General features: G+C 46.0%; 2 protein-coding genes across 2 annotated transcripts in view; one reads left to right on the top strand and one right to left on the bottom strand.

Moving 5' to 3' along the window:
• Snx25 (sorting nexin 25) overlaps nt 1-7,538 on the bottom strand; it is a 116,658-nt gene extending 109,120 nt beyond the window's left edge. The window contains exon 1 of the mRNA XM_028881170.2: nt 7,055-7,538. Coding sequence (XP_028737003.2) covers nt 7,055-7,438 — 384 coding nt within the window. The 5' untranslated portion in view covers nt 7,439-7,538. The remainder of the gene's footprint in view (nt 1-7,054) is intronic.
• Cfap97 (cilia and flagella associated protein 97) overlaps nt 7,106-15,669 on the top strand; it is a 42,748-nt gene continuing 34,184 nt past the window's right edge. Inside the window, exon 1 of the mRNA XM_028881175.2 lies at nt 7,106-7,186. The gene's annotated coding sequence lies outside the window, so the exon portion shown is untranslated. The remainder of the gene's footprint in view (nt 7,187-15,669) is intronic.

Raw genomic sequence — 15,669 nt, forward strand, 5'->3', positions numbered from 1 at the left:
TCGCTCTACTCTGAAGTTATCATTATTCATATGTAACTTCATTTCATATGTATCAGCCTTAAAGAGTTCCTTCCTAACAGAGGAAAATAATTTTTCTACATGTGCAATCGCTGTTCATCAACCATGAAATGACAGGTATCAAAAACTTCTTGAATACATATTTGTACTTGTTTATACATCAAAATATATCTGGGAGAATCAACAGCAACTATTGCTGGTGCCTTCCTTTATATAAGAAAGCTTCCCTACACACACACACACACACATACACACACACACACACACACACACACACACACACACACACACGAGTTTATTCTTCCATATGCTTTTACCAATCATGTGTCTGTATAGCCTATAAAAAGTATACCTGAAATTATGAACAGCATGAAATTTAAGTGTAGTATCCCTGATGCCACAAAGAATTCGGCAGGATTCTATGATTTGAAAGTTTATAATTGGTATTCCATAAACCAAATATCAATCCAAAGATTTAAAAGTCATTTTTTAAAAAAAAGGCCACATTTTTCCCTACTAGTCACCATGACTCAAAACTCCCTTAGTTGAAAAGTGAACAAATATTCTGAACAGGGCAGTAAATACATTACGCCATTATCTGTTATCAAATTATTGAGGATTGTTTATCACATTAGTGTAATAAAGGAAAGCCACAGAGAGGCTATGTATAGTCTCTCTAATTCCTGTTTCTTTCCTTTTCCTCTCAAGTAACTAAATTAAATTTGCTTCACTCAAAGAACATTTGTATTAGTAAAAGAACCCATTTAGGAATCCTAGCAGGCTGACCCAAGCCGACAGAGCAGTGCAGGGCTGTGTGAATGTCCTCACTGTCTCCCCAAACATCTGCCTTTCCATCCAGCCAAGGCTACTGGGCCCGAGAGGGCTGGACAGGGAGTACTCTTGTTTATCTCTCGAGCCTCCCAGTGTCACAGCGCCAAGCACTTATGAAGACAGTAATTCAAGCTCTTAATGTTACTATTGCAAGGCTCTCGCTCTTTGCTGGGAAGCTGGGTGAACTTTCAGACTCCAAAATGTCATCAAATATTTGACACTTGTTCTCATCAAAATCCATCTACCAATGTCCTAGCATTGAGCAACTCAGTGGGCAAAAATAAACAAATATATAACCTGACAAGATCAGAATATGAGTTATGTTTCAGATATGCATGATCTGATCTGATGAACTTTCTGCGCTTTTCTGTCTGATGAACTGTCCAGTCTTCCACTAAGGCCTTCTTCACAGGGCCATGGCCTTTTGTTTCCCACACGCTCCTACACCCAACGTCTGTGGACTTGGCTCTCCAGTCTTCATCAACTGCTTATTCATCTTCACATGGTATAAACCAAGTATTTGCAGCAAAGAAGGTTAATTAGTTTATCACATTAGCACAATAGTCCACATTGTGTTCACAAATCATATTGATAACTCTGAACCCTATAAACATACACTATGATAAAGTGCCCAACTTACAATAAGGGTTTTTTTTTTAATAGTAAATTGTATCTAGCAAAAGAAAAAACCCAGAGTCTGAGACAGAACAGGTGAAAAAAAATTCTGAATGGCATTTTTGATGAACTCTGTTTATTTCATCAAAATGTAACTATGTCCCTCTCTTCCACTACAGGAGGATATGCCTTGTAGCAATAAGCTTTCCCACATCAAATGATTCATTCTTGCCCCATTTCTTCTGCTATTGCCTTGCCTTGATCAAGTGCTAGCCTTCAGCACCTATGGTTAGTGATTGCTCAAATCCGAACAGGTTAAATGGCAGAGTACAAAACTACACCATGGACTAGGAACACTACACTCTGACAGCTCTCTCAGCAAAACTGGGCTAAAAACTGTCACTTAGGACCCAGACATCAATTATCAAGACTCTGGGGTCAACCTTCTTGATCTGAAAAGGCTTCTTTATTTCCTGGGAATACAATGGATAGTTAGGATGGAATTTCTGTCTGGGATGAAAGCTACTTTTAATCAGTAGCTGTTCACGCTGATGTAAAACCCAATTCTGTGCACATGTAAAATACCCATGAGGTACTAGGTTAACTAGAAAGGAAAAGCACAAATTCAGTGACCACAAATAAACCTAATTTTCCTAGTTATCATCCGCAAACATCTGAGCAGCCTTCAACTCCTGTAGGGTACAGGAGAAAATAACAAAAAGTCAGTTATAGATCTGTTGGGGAATATTATTTTAAGGTGTGTTACTTTTGTTTATGTTGCATTTGTTTAACTCTGTGAAGCTGTGTTACTTTGCCTGTCTAGAACACCTGATTGTCTAAAAAGAGCTGAATGGCCAATATTGAAGCAGGATAGGCGGGGCTAGCAGACAGAATGAACAGAAGGAGAAATCTGGGAGAGGGAGATCTAGGATCGAGAGAAGGAGGAAGACTCTGGGGGCCAGCCACCCAGCTACACAACCAGCAATGGAGTAAGAAAGAAGGGTATGCAGAAACAGAGAAAGATAAAAGACCCCAGAGGCAAAAGACAGACAAGTTCGTTTAAGAAAAGCTGGCAAGAAACAAGCCAAGCTAAGGCCAGACATTTATAATTAAGAATAAGTCTCCATGTGTGATTTATTTGGGAGCTGGGTGGCAGGTCCCCCAAAAGAGCAAAAACGAACAACAACATGTAGCCTAACCACATGCAGTTTACAACTGAGGACACACTAAAGCATCCAGAAGCATGCCCAAGACCTGTGAATCAGGTGCGGTAGTCTACACCTACAGGCCCAGCACTCCGAAGGCTGCAGCAGGAAGATGAAGCATTCAAGGCCAGAGGCCAGAGGGCTGGCTGGGAGGAGCATATACCCTGTAAAAGCAGAATCTGCAGGGGATGGAGACAGGCAGATCCCTATGGCTCACCAGTCAGCCAGTTCAGCTCCCATGGAAAGCTCCAGTTTCAGTGAAACCCTGCTTAAAATAAAATAAATAAGGCAGAGAAAGAGAAGACACGCCCACTGTTGACCTCCGGCCTCAATACAGCCAATATATGCGTACACACATATGCATGCATACACCACATATACAAAATAGATATTCTTTTTATTGAAAATAGATTTTTTTCATACAATATATTCTGATTATGGTTTCTCCTCCCCAGCTTCTCCCAGACCCTCTCCACTTCCTGACTCACCCAAATCCATGCCCTTTTTTCTCTCTCTCTCTTTCCCTCTCTCGTTAAAATACAAAGGGACATTTAAAATAATAATAAGGTACAATAAAATCAAACAAATCAGAATAAGACAATAGAGGAAAAAGAACCACAGGAAAAGTATAGGAAACACATCCATACACACAGAAACCACATAAAAATAAAACCAGAAACCATAATATGTAAACAAAAGGTCTACAAAGTTTTAAAATGCCCAGACAAAGCATTGTGAGAGAAAAAACAAACAAACAAAAACAACCCAAATACCACTGAGTTCATTTTGTGTTGGCCATCTACCGCTGGACACGGGGCCGGCCCTTATGGGTAGTTTGTATATCCAGGGAGACTCCGCTGGAGAAAACTAATGTTTCCTTTGCCCGTGGTTATTGACTGGAGACAGCTTCTGGGTTAGGGATGGGGCATGCGCCCACTTTCCCTCCCCAGGGCTGGAACCCTATCTGGTTTGGACCCACGCAGGCCCTGTGCATGCTGCCTGCCACAGGCTCTGAGTTCATATGTGTGTCGGTCCTGATGTGTCTAGAGGGCCTTGTTTCCTTGGCGTCCTCCATCCCCTCTGGCTCCCACAGTCTTCCACCTCTACCTCTTCAGCAGAGTAACATTTTAATGAGGTTGAGTCACTGCCATTCCCAGGGCCCCAAAGCACTCTGGCAGTTTTCAGGGTTGTGATGATAGCAATCAAATGATGAAGACATCAGCTGTTGGCCACTGGCCTCGGCATGGGCAAGTGTACCCACACACATCCGTGCACATGTATACATGCATATGCCAAGTACAGCAAATTTAAAAAGCATTCTAAAAATAAAGAGCGTTCAAGGCAACTCTGGGCTACGTAGCAAGCCCCTGTCTCCAAAAGCAAAAACAAGTCTTTATCTACTTTTAACAGTGTGGGCAGTTTTGGTTTTTCCTCCACAGAAGAAAGCCAAAGAGGGAGAGAAGAAGGGGAGGGATGGGATGGGAAGATGGATACCAGCCTAATCATATCTAGCTCACATGTGAAACACTCAAGATGCACTATATAAGGAAAAGTCCGTTCCTTTTTTACTCTGAATCTAAATTTCTGTCCTGCGTTCACTGTTACACTCTCTCCATTTGGTACACCGCTAAACAGCCTCCCCCTCCACATATGCCGGATGACCTGTGTGGTCCAGCCTCCACTCTCCTCCCACAGAACTCCCAGATACCATACACTACACCACATGTCTATGCCTCCCAGCCTTCCATTCATAAGGAGAACGTTTGTTTAAAAAAAAAAAAAAAAAAAAACAAGTTATTGCAAATACAGCAAACACATCTACAACATAAGGAAAATGGAATATATGTGACTGACATGCACTTCAATTTTAAGTGATAAGTAACTCCCCCCCCCACACACACACACCTTTTTGGTTTTTCAAGACAGGGCTTCACTGTGTAACAGCCTTGCCTGTCCTGGGACTAGTGCTGTAGACCAGGCTGGCCTCAAACTCACAGAGATCCACCTGCCTCTGCCTCCTGGGTGCTGGGATTAAAGGCGTGTGCCACCACTGCCTGGCTAACTTCCTGATTATCTTACTTAAAGCTATGACAGGAATTCAAACTTAAATAGGTTGGCCAGTAATCCCCTTTCCCGGGTTAAAAACCACCCCTCAGATTTATCCATGCTGTCTTGTCTCTTTTCAAGTACTGTTTGTTTGGGGGTTGGTTTTTTTTTTTTCAGTTCTTCTGCAAAATCCTTTTTCTAGATAATAATCCAAACCTCCTCTTACTCAGAAATAAATCCAACAAGGTGGGCCAGGAGATCTGAAAGTGTGCACTTTGCAGAAAACCAAAACAGGTGAGGTTGGGGGGACCCTGATAGGTGTTTGACAAAATCACAACTTTGAACCTGACCCCACCACTCACACTTCCTTCCCTGTGAACCTGACCCCACCACTCAGACTTCCTTCCCTGTGAACCTAACCCCACCATTCACACTTCCTTCCCTGAGAACCTGACCCCACCACTCACACTTCCTTCCCTGTGAACCTAACCCCACCATTCACACTTCCTTCCCTGAGAACCTGACCCCACCATTCACACTTCCTTCCCTGAGAACCTGACCCCACCATTCAAACTTACTTCCTTGAGAACCTGACCCACCATTCACACTTCCTTCCCTGTGAACCTGACCCCACCATTCACACTTCCTTCCCTGAGAACCTGACCCCACCATTCAAACTTACTTCCTTGAGAACCTGACCCCACCATTCACACTTCCTTCCCTGTGAACCTGACCCCACCACTCAGACTTCCTTCCCTGAGAACCTGACCCCACCACTCACACTTCCTTCCCTAAGAACCTGACCCCACCACTCACACTTCCTTCCCTGTGAACCTGACCCCACCATTCACACTTCCTTCCCTGAGAACCTGACCCCACCATTCACACTTCCTTCCCTGAGAACCTGACCCCACCATTCACACTTCCTTCCCTGAGAACCTGACCCCACCATTCACACTTTCCCTGTGAACCTGACCCCACCACTCACACTTCCTTCCCCTAAGATGTTCCCTCCCAACCACTTAGCCCTTGGTTTCTTTCTTTGTTTCATAAACACTTAACCTCTATCTAAAAGTAACTTATTTATTCCTGGTCCCCCCCAAGCCTCGGTTGACAAAAGATGCTCAATCAATATGTACTGAACTTAGTATAAATTCTGAAAAGAACTTCGATGTGCCTTATAGATCCATAAGCAAACTGGTAAAGTTTTGGGGGTCCTGACTTCTTATTAGAACTGGGAAAGGAGTAAAAGGAAGAACACGTCGACTCGACCACTCTGTTACAAGTGAAAAATGCACAGCTAACTCCCAAGTTTTTAAGCGGAAACAGACAACTGATTTTTGGAGACGGCTGATGTGTTTTTCTGAGCCTATTGAGTGAGGATGCCATTCCGAATTGACAGGCTCTGGAAAGACATTTTGAAGAGCAGAAAGCTTTTCCAGAAAGCAGTAAACGGCTCATGCCATGAGCAAATACAAACCCTGGGGACAGTGGTCACTCTATCGAACATTCTTATGAGGCTGAGCCACTGACATTCCCCTGGCCCCAGAGTCCTAGGGCTATTTCAGTTTTATGATGATATCAACCAGTCAAGTTACAGTAAAATGAAGGTCCTTCAGCAGGGTTAGTACAGACTGGAGGTAAAGATTATTAAAAGGCAAACAGGAGGTCCGCACGAAGGAGGCTCTTAAAGCACTTCTTTCCTGCATTCCATAACCACACCCGTGGTGTCCTACACCTCGCTGAGGACAGCTTTTCCTCTTAGTAAACCTCGGTGGTTCCTGGTGGTCCCCCGCTTCAAATCAAACACCAGCCTGAGTTTCTTAACCAACATGGTGGAAGACAGGGCATTACAGGTAGAAGCACACGGGCTCGGAGAGTGAGCTACCCTGGACTAGGTGACCTAACCAAGTTTTTCTCGTCTGGAAACCGTCATAAAGTTATCTCCCACCCACCACGGATTTGGAAGATCCAAACACGATCCCCGGGGCTGAGTGCGACGCCTGTGTCCTGTGGATGCTGGGTTCGCGATTTTTTTTTTTTCTCCAGCACACCCCAAGTGCACCTCCACATCAGAGCCCCGCCTGGATCTCTAGGTGCTCCTGGACGGTGGCGGAGGATGAGGGGGAGAACGGAGGGATGGGGAGATGAGTAACTACAGCGCCTAAAACCGCGCGCGTGTGGCCAAGCCCTCATGGCCCAGTCTTCCGCGGGCTCCGGCTGCGGGAGGGCCACCCCCCCCCCGGGGTGGGCACCCCCCGGGGTCTGCGCGCGCACGTGAGAGGGAGAGGGAGAGAGAGAGGCCGCGGGCACGAGACCCAGCCGAGACCGGTACTCACCCGCAGCGGATAGCGGACGGTCGCCGCCAGGCGGCTCCAGGAAGAGGCGAAGTCCGGCGGCCGGGCGCGCGGGCTCCAGCAGACGAGCGCGATCAGTGTCCCCAGCAGCCAGGCGGCCGCGGCGCCGCTCAGGTACAGACCGAGACGCAGCAGCAAGGCGCCGGGCCCCGCGCCCGCCGCCGGTCCCCAACCGGGGACCAGGCAACACAGCGCCAGAGCGGCCAGGACGGCCAGGGCCGCGGGTCCCCGCCAGCCCCCGCCCGGGCCGTCGGCCGCCCGTCGCCCGTCCGCCGAGCCCCGGGCAGCACCACGGCCGACGCCGACGTCTGCGGCGGGCGTGGGGCCGCGGCAGACGCCGCTGCTGTCGGTGGCATCGCGGTGCATGCTGCTTCCTGGGCCGCTGGCGACAGGCTCATCTCCCGGCCCGCTGCCCCCGGCGCCGCCCCGGGCCGTGGCCTGTGCGCGGCGCCCCGCTGCCGCCTCGCCGCCGCCGCCGCCGCCGCCGCCGCTCGCGAGGCAAGGGCAGCCCGCGTTCATGCCCTCGCCGGCGGCCCTGCGCGGGAACCGCTCCAACAGACACCGCCGCGCCCCCCTCGCTGCCGCCGCTACCGCCGCCGCTGCCGCCCCGCGCCGGGCCCGCAGCTGCCCGCCGACCGGGCGCGCCCAGGTAGCGGGACCGCGAGGGGACTGGGAGCCCCACGGGCTTGAGACGCGCGGGGGCGGGGGCGGGAGCTGCGGCTGAGTGACAGTGGGGCGGGGTCGCCCCGCCCACCCGGGGGGCCGGGCGGCCGGAAAGGGGCGCGACCAATCGCCGTGGACCCCGCTCTTTTTTTTTTTTTTTTTTTTTTCGCCCCACCCCCGCCCCCGGGGGACGGCGTCTGTGTTTTCCCGTGGAAAATTTTGCTGCAGGTGCCTGAAGCGTGAGTACTTCTCGGCTCAGGTGCTCCCGGCATTTTTCTCCCTCCGCTCCTCGCCTCGCCTCGCCTCGGCTCCGGCCCTGCATCAGGCGTCTGCCTAGTCCCCTAGCGCGCCCATCAACCTCGTACTCTCCCCGATCCTCACTTTTGACTCGTTTCTGACAACCTCCGCTTTCTGATCCTGCCACCCAAGGGTCGGGGGGGGAGACAAAATTGGGGGAGCAAGTGAAGCCTGCGGTTCCCACTTATGGAAAGGCTCCCAGAGTGTCCGCGTGGTGCCGGAGAGCGTACACAGCTGCCATAATCGATTTGGCTCCGATCTTGTGTTTTTGTTGCCAGCCACTCCTCGGCACAAAAGCTGTTACCCACGCAAAAGAAACTGGTTCAAATAATGTGGAGAGCACATATTTTCCCTCCTCTGTCTGGGTCGCAGCCGGTAGTATACAGACGATGTTTGCTGAGAAGATAAATGTCCAAATGCTGCTCAACACGCTGACAGAGCTGCCAACGCCGATAAAGCAGCACTGGCTTGGAGGGATGACAGAAATAAAGGATTTCTAAAAGCGACTGAGAGGGAAGACGGAGTATAGAAGGCAAATAAAGAATGAAAAAGGGGGAGGGAAGCTTGAGAAACAGTGAGCCTGGAAACTCTCTCCCTGACGCTGTAATCTTTAAAAATTTTAATCTTTAACTTGCACAGTTTTGTTTTGTTTTGTTTTGTTTTGTTTTTGACAGGGTCTCTCTAGATAACACCGACTGTCCTGGAACTCACTATGTAGACCAGGCTGGCCTCGAACTCACAGAGATCCACTTGCCTCTGCTTTCAGAGCGCTGGGATTAAAGGTGTGCTGCCTAAACAGACACTGTTTTCGAGTGAAACGGTGATTTTATTATATTTTGATTTAGACTGCTCTCTGAGGAGGAGATAAGTAAAATAAGAATTAAAATGCAGTGTTAGATATCGTGGCTACAGTGTTCAGGTTTTTTTTATGTAAAGGAATCGTTCCATCTGTAATAAATATTGTGCCATTTCACGAAAAAAAAAAAAAAGGTCAGGATACTCATGAAGTAAACTCACTTAAAACAAAAGTATTACAGAGGAGGTTATTATTCAAAACAGAAGACTCATGTATTCACTCCAAGTCTTCGTAATAAATTTCCCCAAAGGCATATGAATTTCAAGTGGGAGATGAAGTCAGAGATTTAAAAATAACCCCTAACATTTAATTCTAACAGACTAGTATATAAGTGAATTATTTTTCTATACCTATTTAAAAACAAGTCTGTTTTCCATGTTTGTAAAACTTTTTAAAAAGATTTTTAAATGTTATTTTTATGCGAGTGTTTTTTGCTTATATGTGTGTTTGTGCACCAGGTGCATGCAATGCTCACAGAGAGAAGAGAACATCGTTTCCCCCAGAACCGGAGGTAGGAACAGGTGTGAGCCACCGCATGGATGCCCGATACTGAATCCGGCTCCTCTTTAAGCTCACGGAGTGCTCTTAACCACTGAGCTATCTCTCCAGCTCCAAGCTTTTTGCTTTTTAGTATTAATTGATGTTCACCGGCTATTTCATTCTTCTATACCGGCTAAGAAAATATAGGAAGATAATGAATGTCTCATGCTAAATGAGACTACAGTGAAAAGCTCTAGGCATACCATCACTACCCCGCAACCGATACTGTTGAGCCTAATGACAAATGGGGAAATCGAGGCACCAGAGACCATTAATTTGCTGGCAAAGCTAGTACACATTAGAGCTAGGATTTGGTGTCCCTCCACACGGGGTTAGCTTCAGTTTGTACACTTACCCTCTGTACCACAGCATGTTTAATAAGTCCACGGGTCGAAGACAAGTGTGCCGTTCTTTAGAATGTCCAGTTTCGTTGTTTTGTGAGGACAGCAGCACCTGTGTCGCCCTGCCGGGGACTGAGTGAGTATAATTAGTAAAGGGAAAACTGGCCTAATGTTTACTGCACGCCAACTCTGTAACTCAAGACCATGGTCTTACAGTAAGTGCGTGATCCCCAAGAGTAATGCAGAGCTGGAGGTGTGTAAATCCACAGCCAGAAAACTGCCTCAAAGAGCACATTCTCCTCCTGCCAGGTCAGCATACTTACGTCATCAGTAGAGTTAATCCCCTGCTCTGTGTATGGTTGGAGGATCACCGAGATAAGGCAAGACCAAAGGATAGAATGGCTGAGATCAGAAGGCACTGAGGAAAAAGAGGCACTAAATCAGATTTTAAATTGGAGTTGAAGTGTCCGTCTCCAGTAGCCACTGTTGAGTCCTGACAGTTCTTTCGGAAAGGTTTATTATGTATTTTATTTTGTATGTATGTGTGTGGGCCTGGATGTCCATATGTGCACTGTGTATGTGCCCACAGAGGCCTAGGTTCAGAGAAGAGCATCAGGTCCCCTGGAATTTGAGCCACCCAGTGTGGGTGCTGGGCACCAAACCTGGGTCCTCTGGAAGAGCAGCCAGTGCTCTGAACTGCTGGGCCACCTCTCAGCCCCAAGTACTATCAGCTTGAAGGGCTTAAAGAGAAAATTAAGAAGTAATGTCTTATCTATATTTTTTTTTTATTGCTAGTGCATTCTGACAGGCTATAATATAATGCACGATAAGGCTATCTCCATCATCTCCTAGAAATCTGAGATGGGAATGGCTTCTGGCTTATCTCCCAAGGGTAAATGAAGATAAAGAGGAACTGCGCATATTTAAATGCTGGAGAAAGCAGGTGTACGCCACCGATCTTTGTCTAAGAATGAATCAGTAATGTTTATAGGATGGTGTTCCTCTGAGTAAGATTTTAAAACATCTAAATTATAGTGAGTGGGGTTCCATATTAGTAAATGAAACATATTCATATTGAAAACTTATATGGAGTTAGGAAGTGAGAAATTGTGAAACAGTCAGCCCCACATGGGATGTCTCCATCAAACCCCTCCCCTCCGAGCTAAGGGATCCCTGTGGGAGAGGAGGCAGAAAGAGTATTAAGAGCAGAGGGAATGGAGGACACCAAGGAAACAAGGCCCTCTAAATCAGCATGAGCAAAGCTCATGGGCACTCACAGAGACTGAAGCAGCCTGCACAGGCCCTGCACGGGTCCCCTCCGGGTCCTCTGTGTATATAGTGTGGTTTCCGGTTTAATGTTTTCATGGAATTCCTGAGTGTGTGGATGAGTGGGTCTCTGGTTCCTGTGCCTTCTCTTGGGCTCTTTTCCTTCTGCTGGTTTGCCTTGTCCAACGTTGATGCTTTGATAGTTTTTATCTGGTTATATTTTATTCTGTTGTATTTTGTTATTACCTCTTGGGAGCCTATTCTTTTCTAATGAGGGACCGAAAGGGAATGGATCTAGGTGGGAGGAGAGGAGGGGAGGATCTTGGAGGAGTAGAGGACAGGAAAAGTGTAATCAGCATATATTATGTGAGAAAAGAATCTATTTTAAGTAAAAGGGGAAAGATACCCAAAGTCACTACTCTTTAAAAAGAAACCGATTTTAAATTACTGAAAGCTAGATCAGCTTATGTAAGGGCAAATAATTACCAAGGTATATCACTAAACCAGACACATTCCCTGTTGACCTGAAATCCAGAGAATATGGTGTCAATTGTCTTTGCATTATGAATTACCTGCAAATAAGTCACCCGTACACTCGATTTGGTGGGCTGCTTGCTATCAGCCGTGGACTCTGCTCTTCCAGACTAGGTCTTTAGGGGAGAGGCAACCGGCTGACACATAGCCCAGGAGACGATGTGTTGTTACCCTCCAAGAGGTTAGCATGGGCCTCTTCATGACAGTGTCAGGCATGCAAATCTGCACATTTTCTTAAAGCTGATGCTGTGTTGTATTTGTCTCCTTTGGTGCCCTCAGGAGAAAATGGGGAGTGGGATACACGGGGGGGGGGGATATTTTCTGTTTAATGTTTATATTTGTGTGTATGGGGGGGGCGCCCTAAGTGGCTAGAAAGAGGCATTGGATCCCATGGCGCTGGAGATATAGACCATTGTAAACAACCAGATATGGGTTCCAGGACTGAATTCAGGTCCTCTGTGAGAGTGACAGATGCTCTTAACCACTGAGCCATCCCACCACCATCACCCCTGCCCCCTACATGATGAGTGCTTAATAGTAAGTATAACTCATTTGTTTAGTCTTTTAATGACCTACCACAATCTAGCAGAATAAATACATTAATCAGTTTTTGGTGGATCATCAGGCTAGTGATTTGTTACTAAAAATACATTAAAGTTCCCATTTCTGGCCCTAGGGATCTATAATCCTTATAATCCACTCCCTTCCACTGAGTGGAGACAGCATCAGGGGGCACAGAGAACTGATATTTATGTCTGCTTGTTGTGAAGTTAATAATATAGATCCTAGACATATAATTTAATTTTTACTAATGCACTAATGTTTTCAAGTTATAAAACCTAAAAAAAGCGAGGCATGGTGGCATATAATCTCAGCATTTGGGAGGCAGAGGTAAGTGAATTGCCATGAGTTTAAGGCCAGCCAGGTCTACAGAGGGAGTTCCAGGATAGACAGAGAAATCTTGTCTCAAAAAATCAAGATAAAAGCAAACAAACTAAAAAACAAAACAAAACAAAACAAAAACAAAAAAGGGAAACTCTACTGGACTTTGATATCCAATATTAATGATTGGCAAGTTGTAAGTTATGACTATGTGATTTTTTTTTTCAAGACAAGGTTTATCTGTGTAACAGTCCTGGCAGTCCTGGAACTTGCTCTGTTGACCAGGCTGTCCTGGAACTCACAGAGATCTGCCTGCCTCTGCCTCCCAAGTGCTGGGATTAAAGGCGTGTACTGCTACCACCCAGCTGACTATTTGATATCTTATGATCCCAAAATGCATAGGGTTAGTTCATGTTTTTGAATCCTCTAGGTGCTACCTCACGTATTTGTTGAGGGCAGAGAAAAAAATGATCGATATGGTCTGAATGTTTAAGTCTCCCTGCAAATTCCTGTGTTGAAGCCTAATTACCAGTGATTGGCTATTAGAAGGTGTGCCTCCAGGAAAGTAGTTACTGCATTTACACAGCCTGTATAGATGATGTTAGTGCCTCGTAAAAGGGGGCGGGCAGAAGGGTGTAGTGTAGCTAGTTTTCCTGCCTTGCCCACAGTCAGGACAAATCTCTGTCACCCGCCAGTCCCACAGCTGCTCAGACCCAACCAAGTAAACACAGAGACTTATATTGCTTACAAACTGTATGGCCGTGGCAGGCTTCTTGCTAACTGTTCTTATAGCTTAAATTAATCCATTTCCATACATCTATACCTTGCCACGTGGCTGGTGGCTTACCGGCATCTTCACATGCTGCTGGTCATGGCAGCGGCTGGCAGTGTCTCTCCGCCTCAGCCTTCTGCTTCCCAGAATTCTCCTCTCTCCTTGTCCCACCTACTTCCTGCCTGGCCACTGGCCAATCAGTGTTTTATTTATTGACCAAACAGAGCAAATTGACATACAGACCATCCCACAGCAGTGTAGCTATGACTCATCAGTTAAGAGTTCTGGCTGCTCTTCCAGAGGACCAGGATGAGATTTCCAACACCCCTATGGCAGCTTATAACCATCTGTAACTCTAGTCCCAGGGCATCCAGCACCTTCTTCTGGCTTCCTTGAGCACAACACCCAGCCAAAACACCCATATACATAAAATATAAATAAAGGTTAAAAAATTTTAAGGGGCCTATGAGCCAGGTGTAGTGGGGGCAAGCCTGCAATCCTAGACTTAGAAGAGGAGGAAGATCAGGAGTTCGAGGCCATCCTCAACTACACAATGAGTTTGAAGATAGCCTGAGCTCCCTGAAACCCTGTCTCAAGAAGACAAGACAGCTGCCTTGACTCTTGCACCAAGTGAGAGGACACAGAGAAGGAGCCATCTCTGAGCCAGGAGTCAAGACTTCACTGGAACCCTTATCTGCTGGCACCATGGCCTCTGACTTTCCTTCCTCCAAAACTGTGAGAGAGGAGCTACTCACTCGACAGAATCTGTTATAACAGCCAGAAGGACAAACACCAGTGATGAGCCAAGACTTAAAAAAAATTCAGCATCTGAGAGAATCATTATCAAAAGCCAGATGTTTCTATTGTAAAATACACAAGACAGAAAATTCACCATCATAATCATTTTCACACCATGTAGTAGCGAGTACATTCATACTGTGTAACTGTCACTACTGTCCATGTCCAGAACTTCTGCTGTCAGCCTGCTTGTATAGAAACTCTACCATCAAACAACTTGCTATTCCCTCCGCCTCACAACCCCTTCATACTCATTCTGTTCTGTTCTCTCGAATTTGACTGTTCTAAGTCTCATAGAAATGGAATCGTGTATTTGTCTTTTCTGACTAGCTTATTTCACTTAGCATGGTATCTTTAAACTTCATTTCATAGCATGTATTAGGATTTCATTTGTGTGTGTGTGTGTGTGTCTGGATAATATCCTACTGTGTAGTGTATGCAAGTGCATATATAACATTTTCTCTGTTAATAGACTCTTGAGTTGTTTCTATATTTTGAGTGTTGTAAATAATAATGTTATGAATCTGGATGTACAAATATATGAGATGCTGCTTTGATTCTTTTGGGCATATATCCTGAAATGGAATTGCTGGTTCATATAATTCTATCGAATATTTTCAAGGAACTACTATAGCATTTCCTATCCTGCTGTTTTACATATTGACTGTGCAAAAGGCTTCCAGTTTCTTTGAGTCTTTGCCATCTTGTTGTCTATTTTAGTTTTTGCAAGAGGTTTTTTTTTTTTTTTTAAAGATTGATTTATTTATTTGTGTGTAGTGTTCTGCCTGAATGCCAGAAGAGGGCACCAGATCTCATTATAGATGCTGGGACTTGAACTAAGGGACCTCTGAAAGAGCTGCCAGTTCTCTTAACTGATGAGCCATCTATCTCTCCGGCTCCTGCAAGAGCTATTTTTAATCTGTCCTAGTGGGGCTAAAATGTACCTCGTTGTTTTGTTTTGTATGTTTGGTGTGAGTGTGGGGTACAGGTGTGCCACAGCGAAGTTGTAGAGGTTAGAGAGAAACTTTGAGGAGCCAGTTCTTTCCTTCTGCTGTGGAATCTGGGAATCAAATTTCAGGTTGTCAGGTTTGCTTTGGAAATATTTTTACCAGTTGAACTGCTTCCCTGGCCCTGGAATATGTTTTTATTGTGTTCTAGCATCTAATTTTGGTCATGTGGAAAGCATATTTACCCAGCAGACATGGTGATCTCATACGCCACCACTGATTTTGACTTGCATTTCCTTAACACATAGTGTCTTAGTTACTCTTCCATTGCTGTGACAAAACACCATGACCAAGGCAACTTACAGAATGAAGCATTTAATTAGGTTTCCAGTTCCGGAGGGTTAGAGTCCATGATGGCAGAGCAGACACATAGCTGGAGCAGCTGAGCGCTCCCTTCTCAATCCAAGAGGTAGAGGCACACTGGGAAATAGCGCAAGTCTTCTGAGACCCCCAGTGACACACCTCCTCCAAGGCCACACCGCCTAATCCTTCCCAAACAGTTCCACCAACTGGGGACCAAGTGTTCAAATATATAGAGGCCATTCTCATTCGAACCATCACACTTTGTGAAGTTGCCATGTTTTCCTGTGCTGTTGGCTATGTGTATCTCTTTTGGAGAAATGTCTACTCAAATACTGATT

Source organism: Peromyscus leucopus, chromosome 17 (assembly GCF_004664715.2).
Source record: "Peromyscus leucopus breed LL Stock chromosome 17, UCI_PerLeu_2.1, whole genome shotgun sequence".
Lineage (NCBI taxonomy): Eukaryota > Metazoa > Chordata > Mammalia > Rodentia > Cricetidae > Peromyscus > Peromyscus leucopus.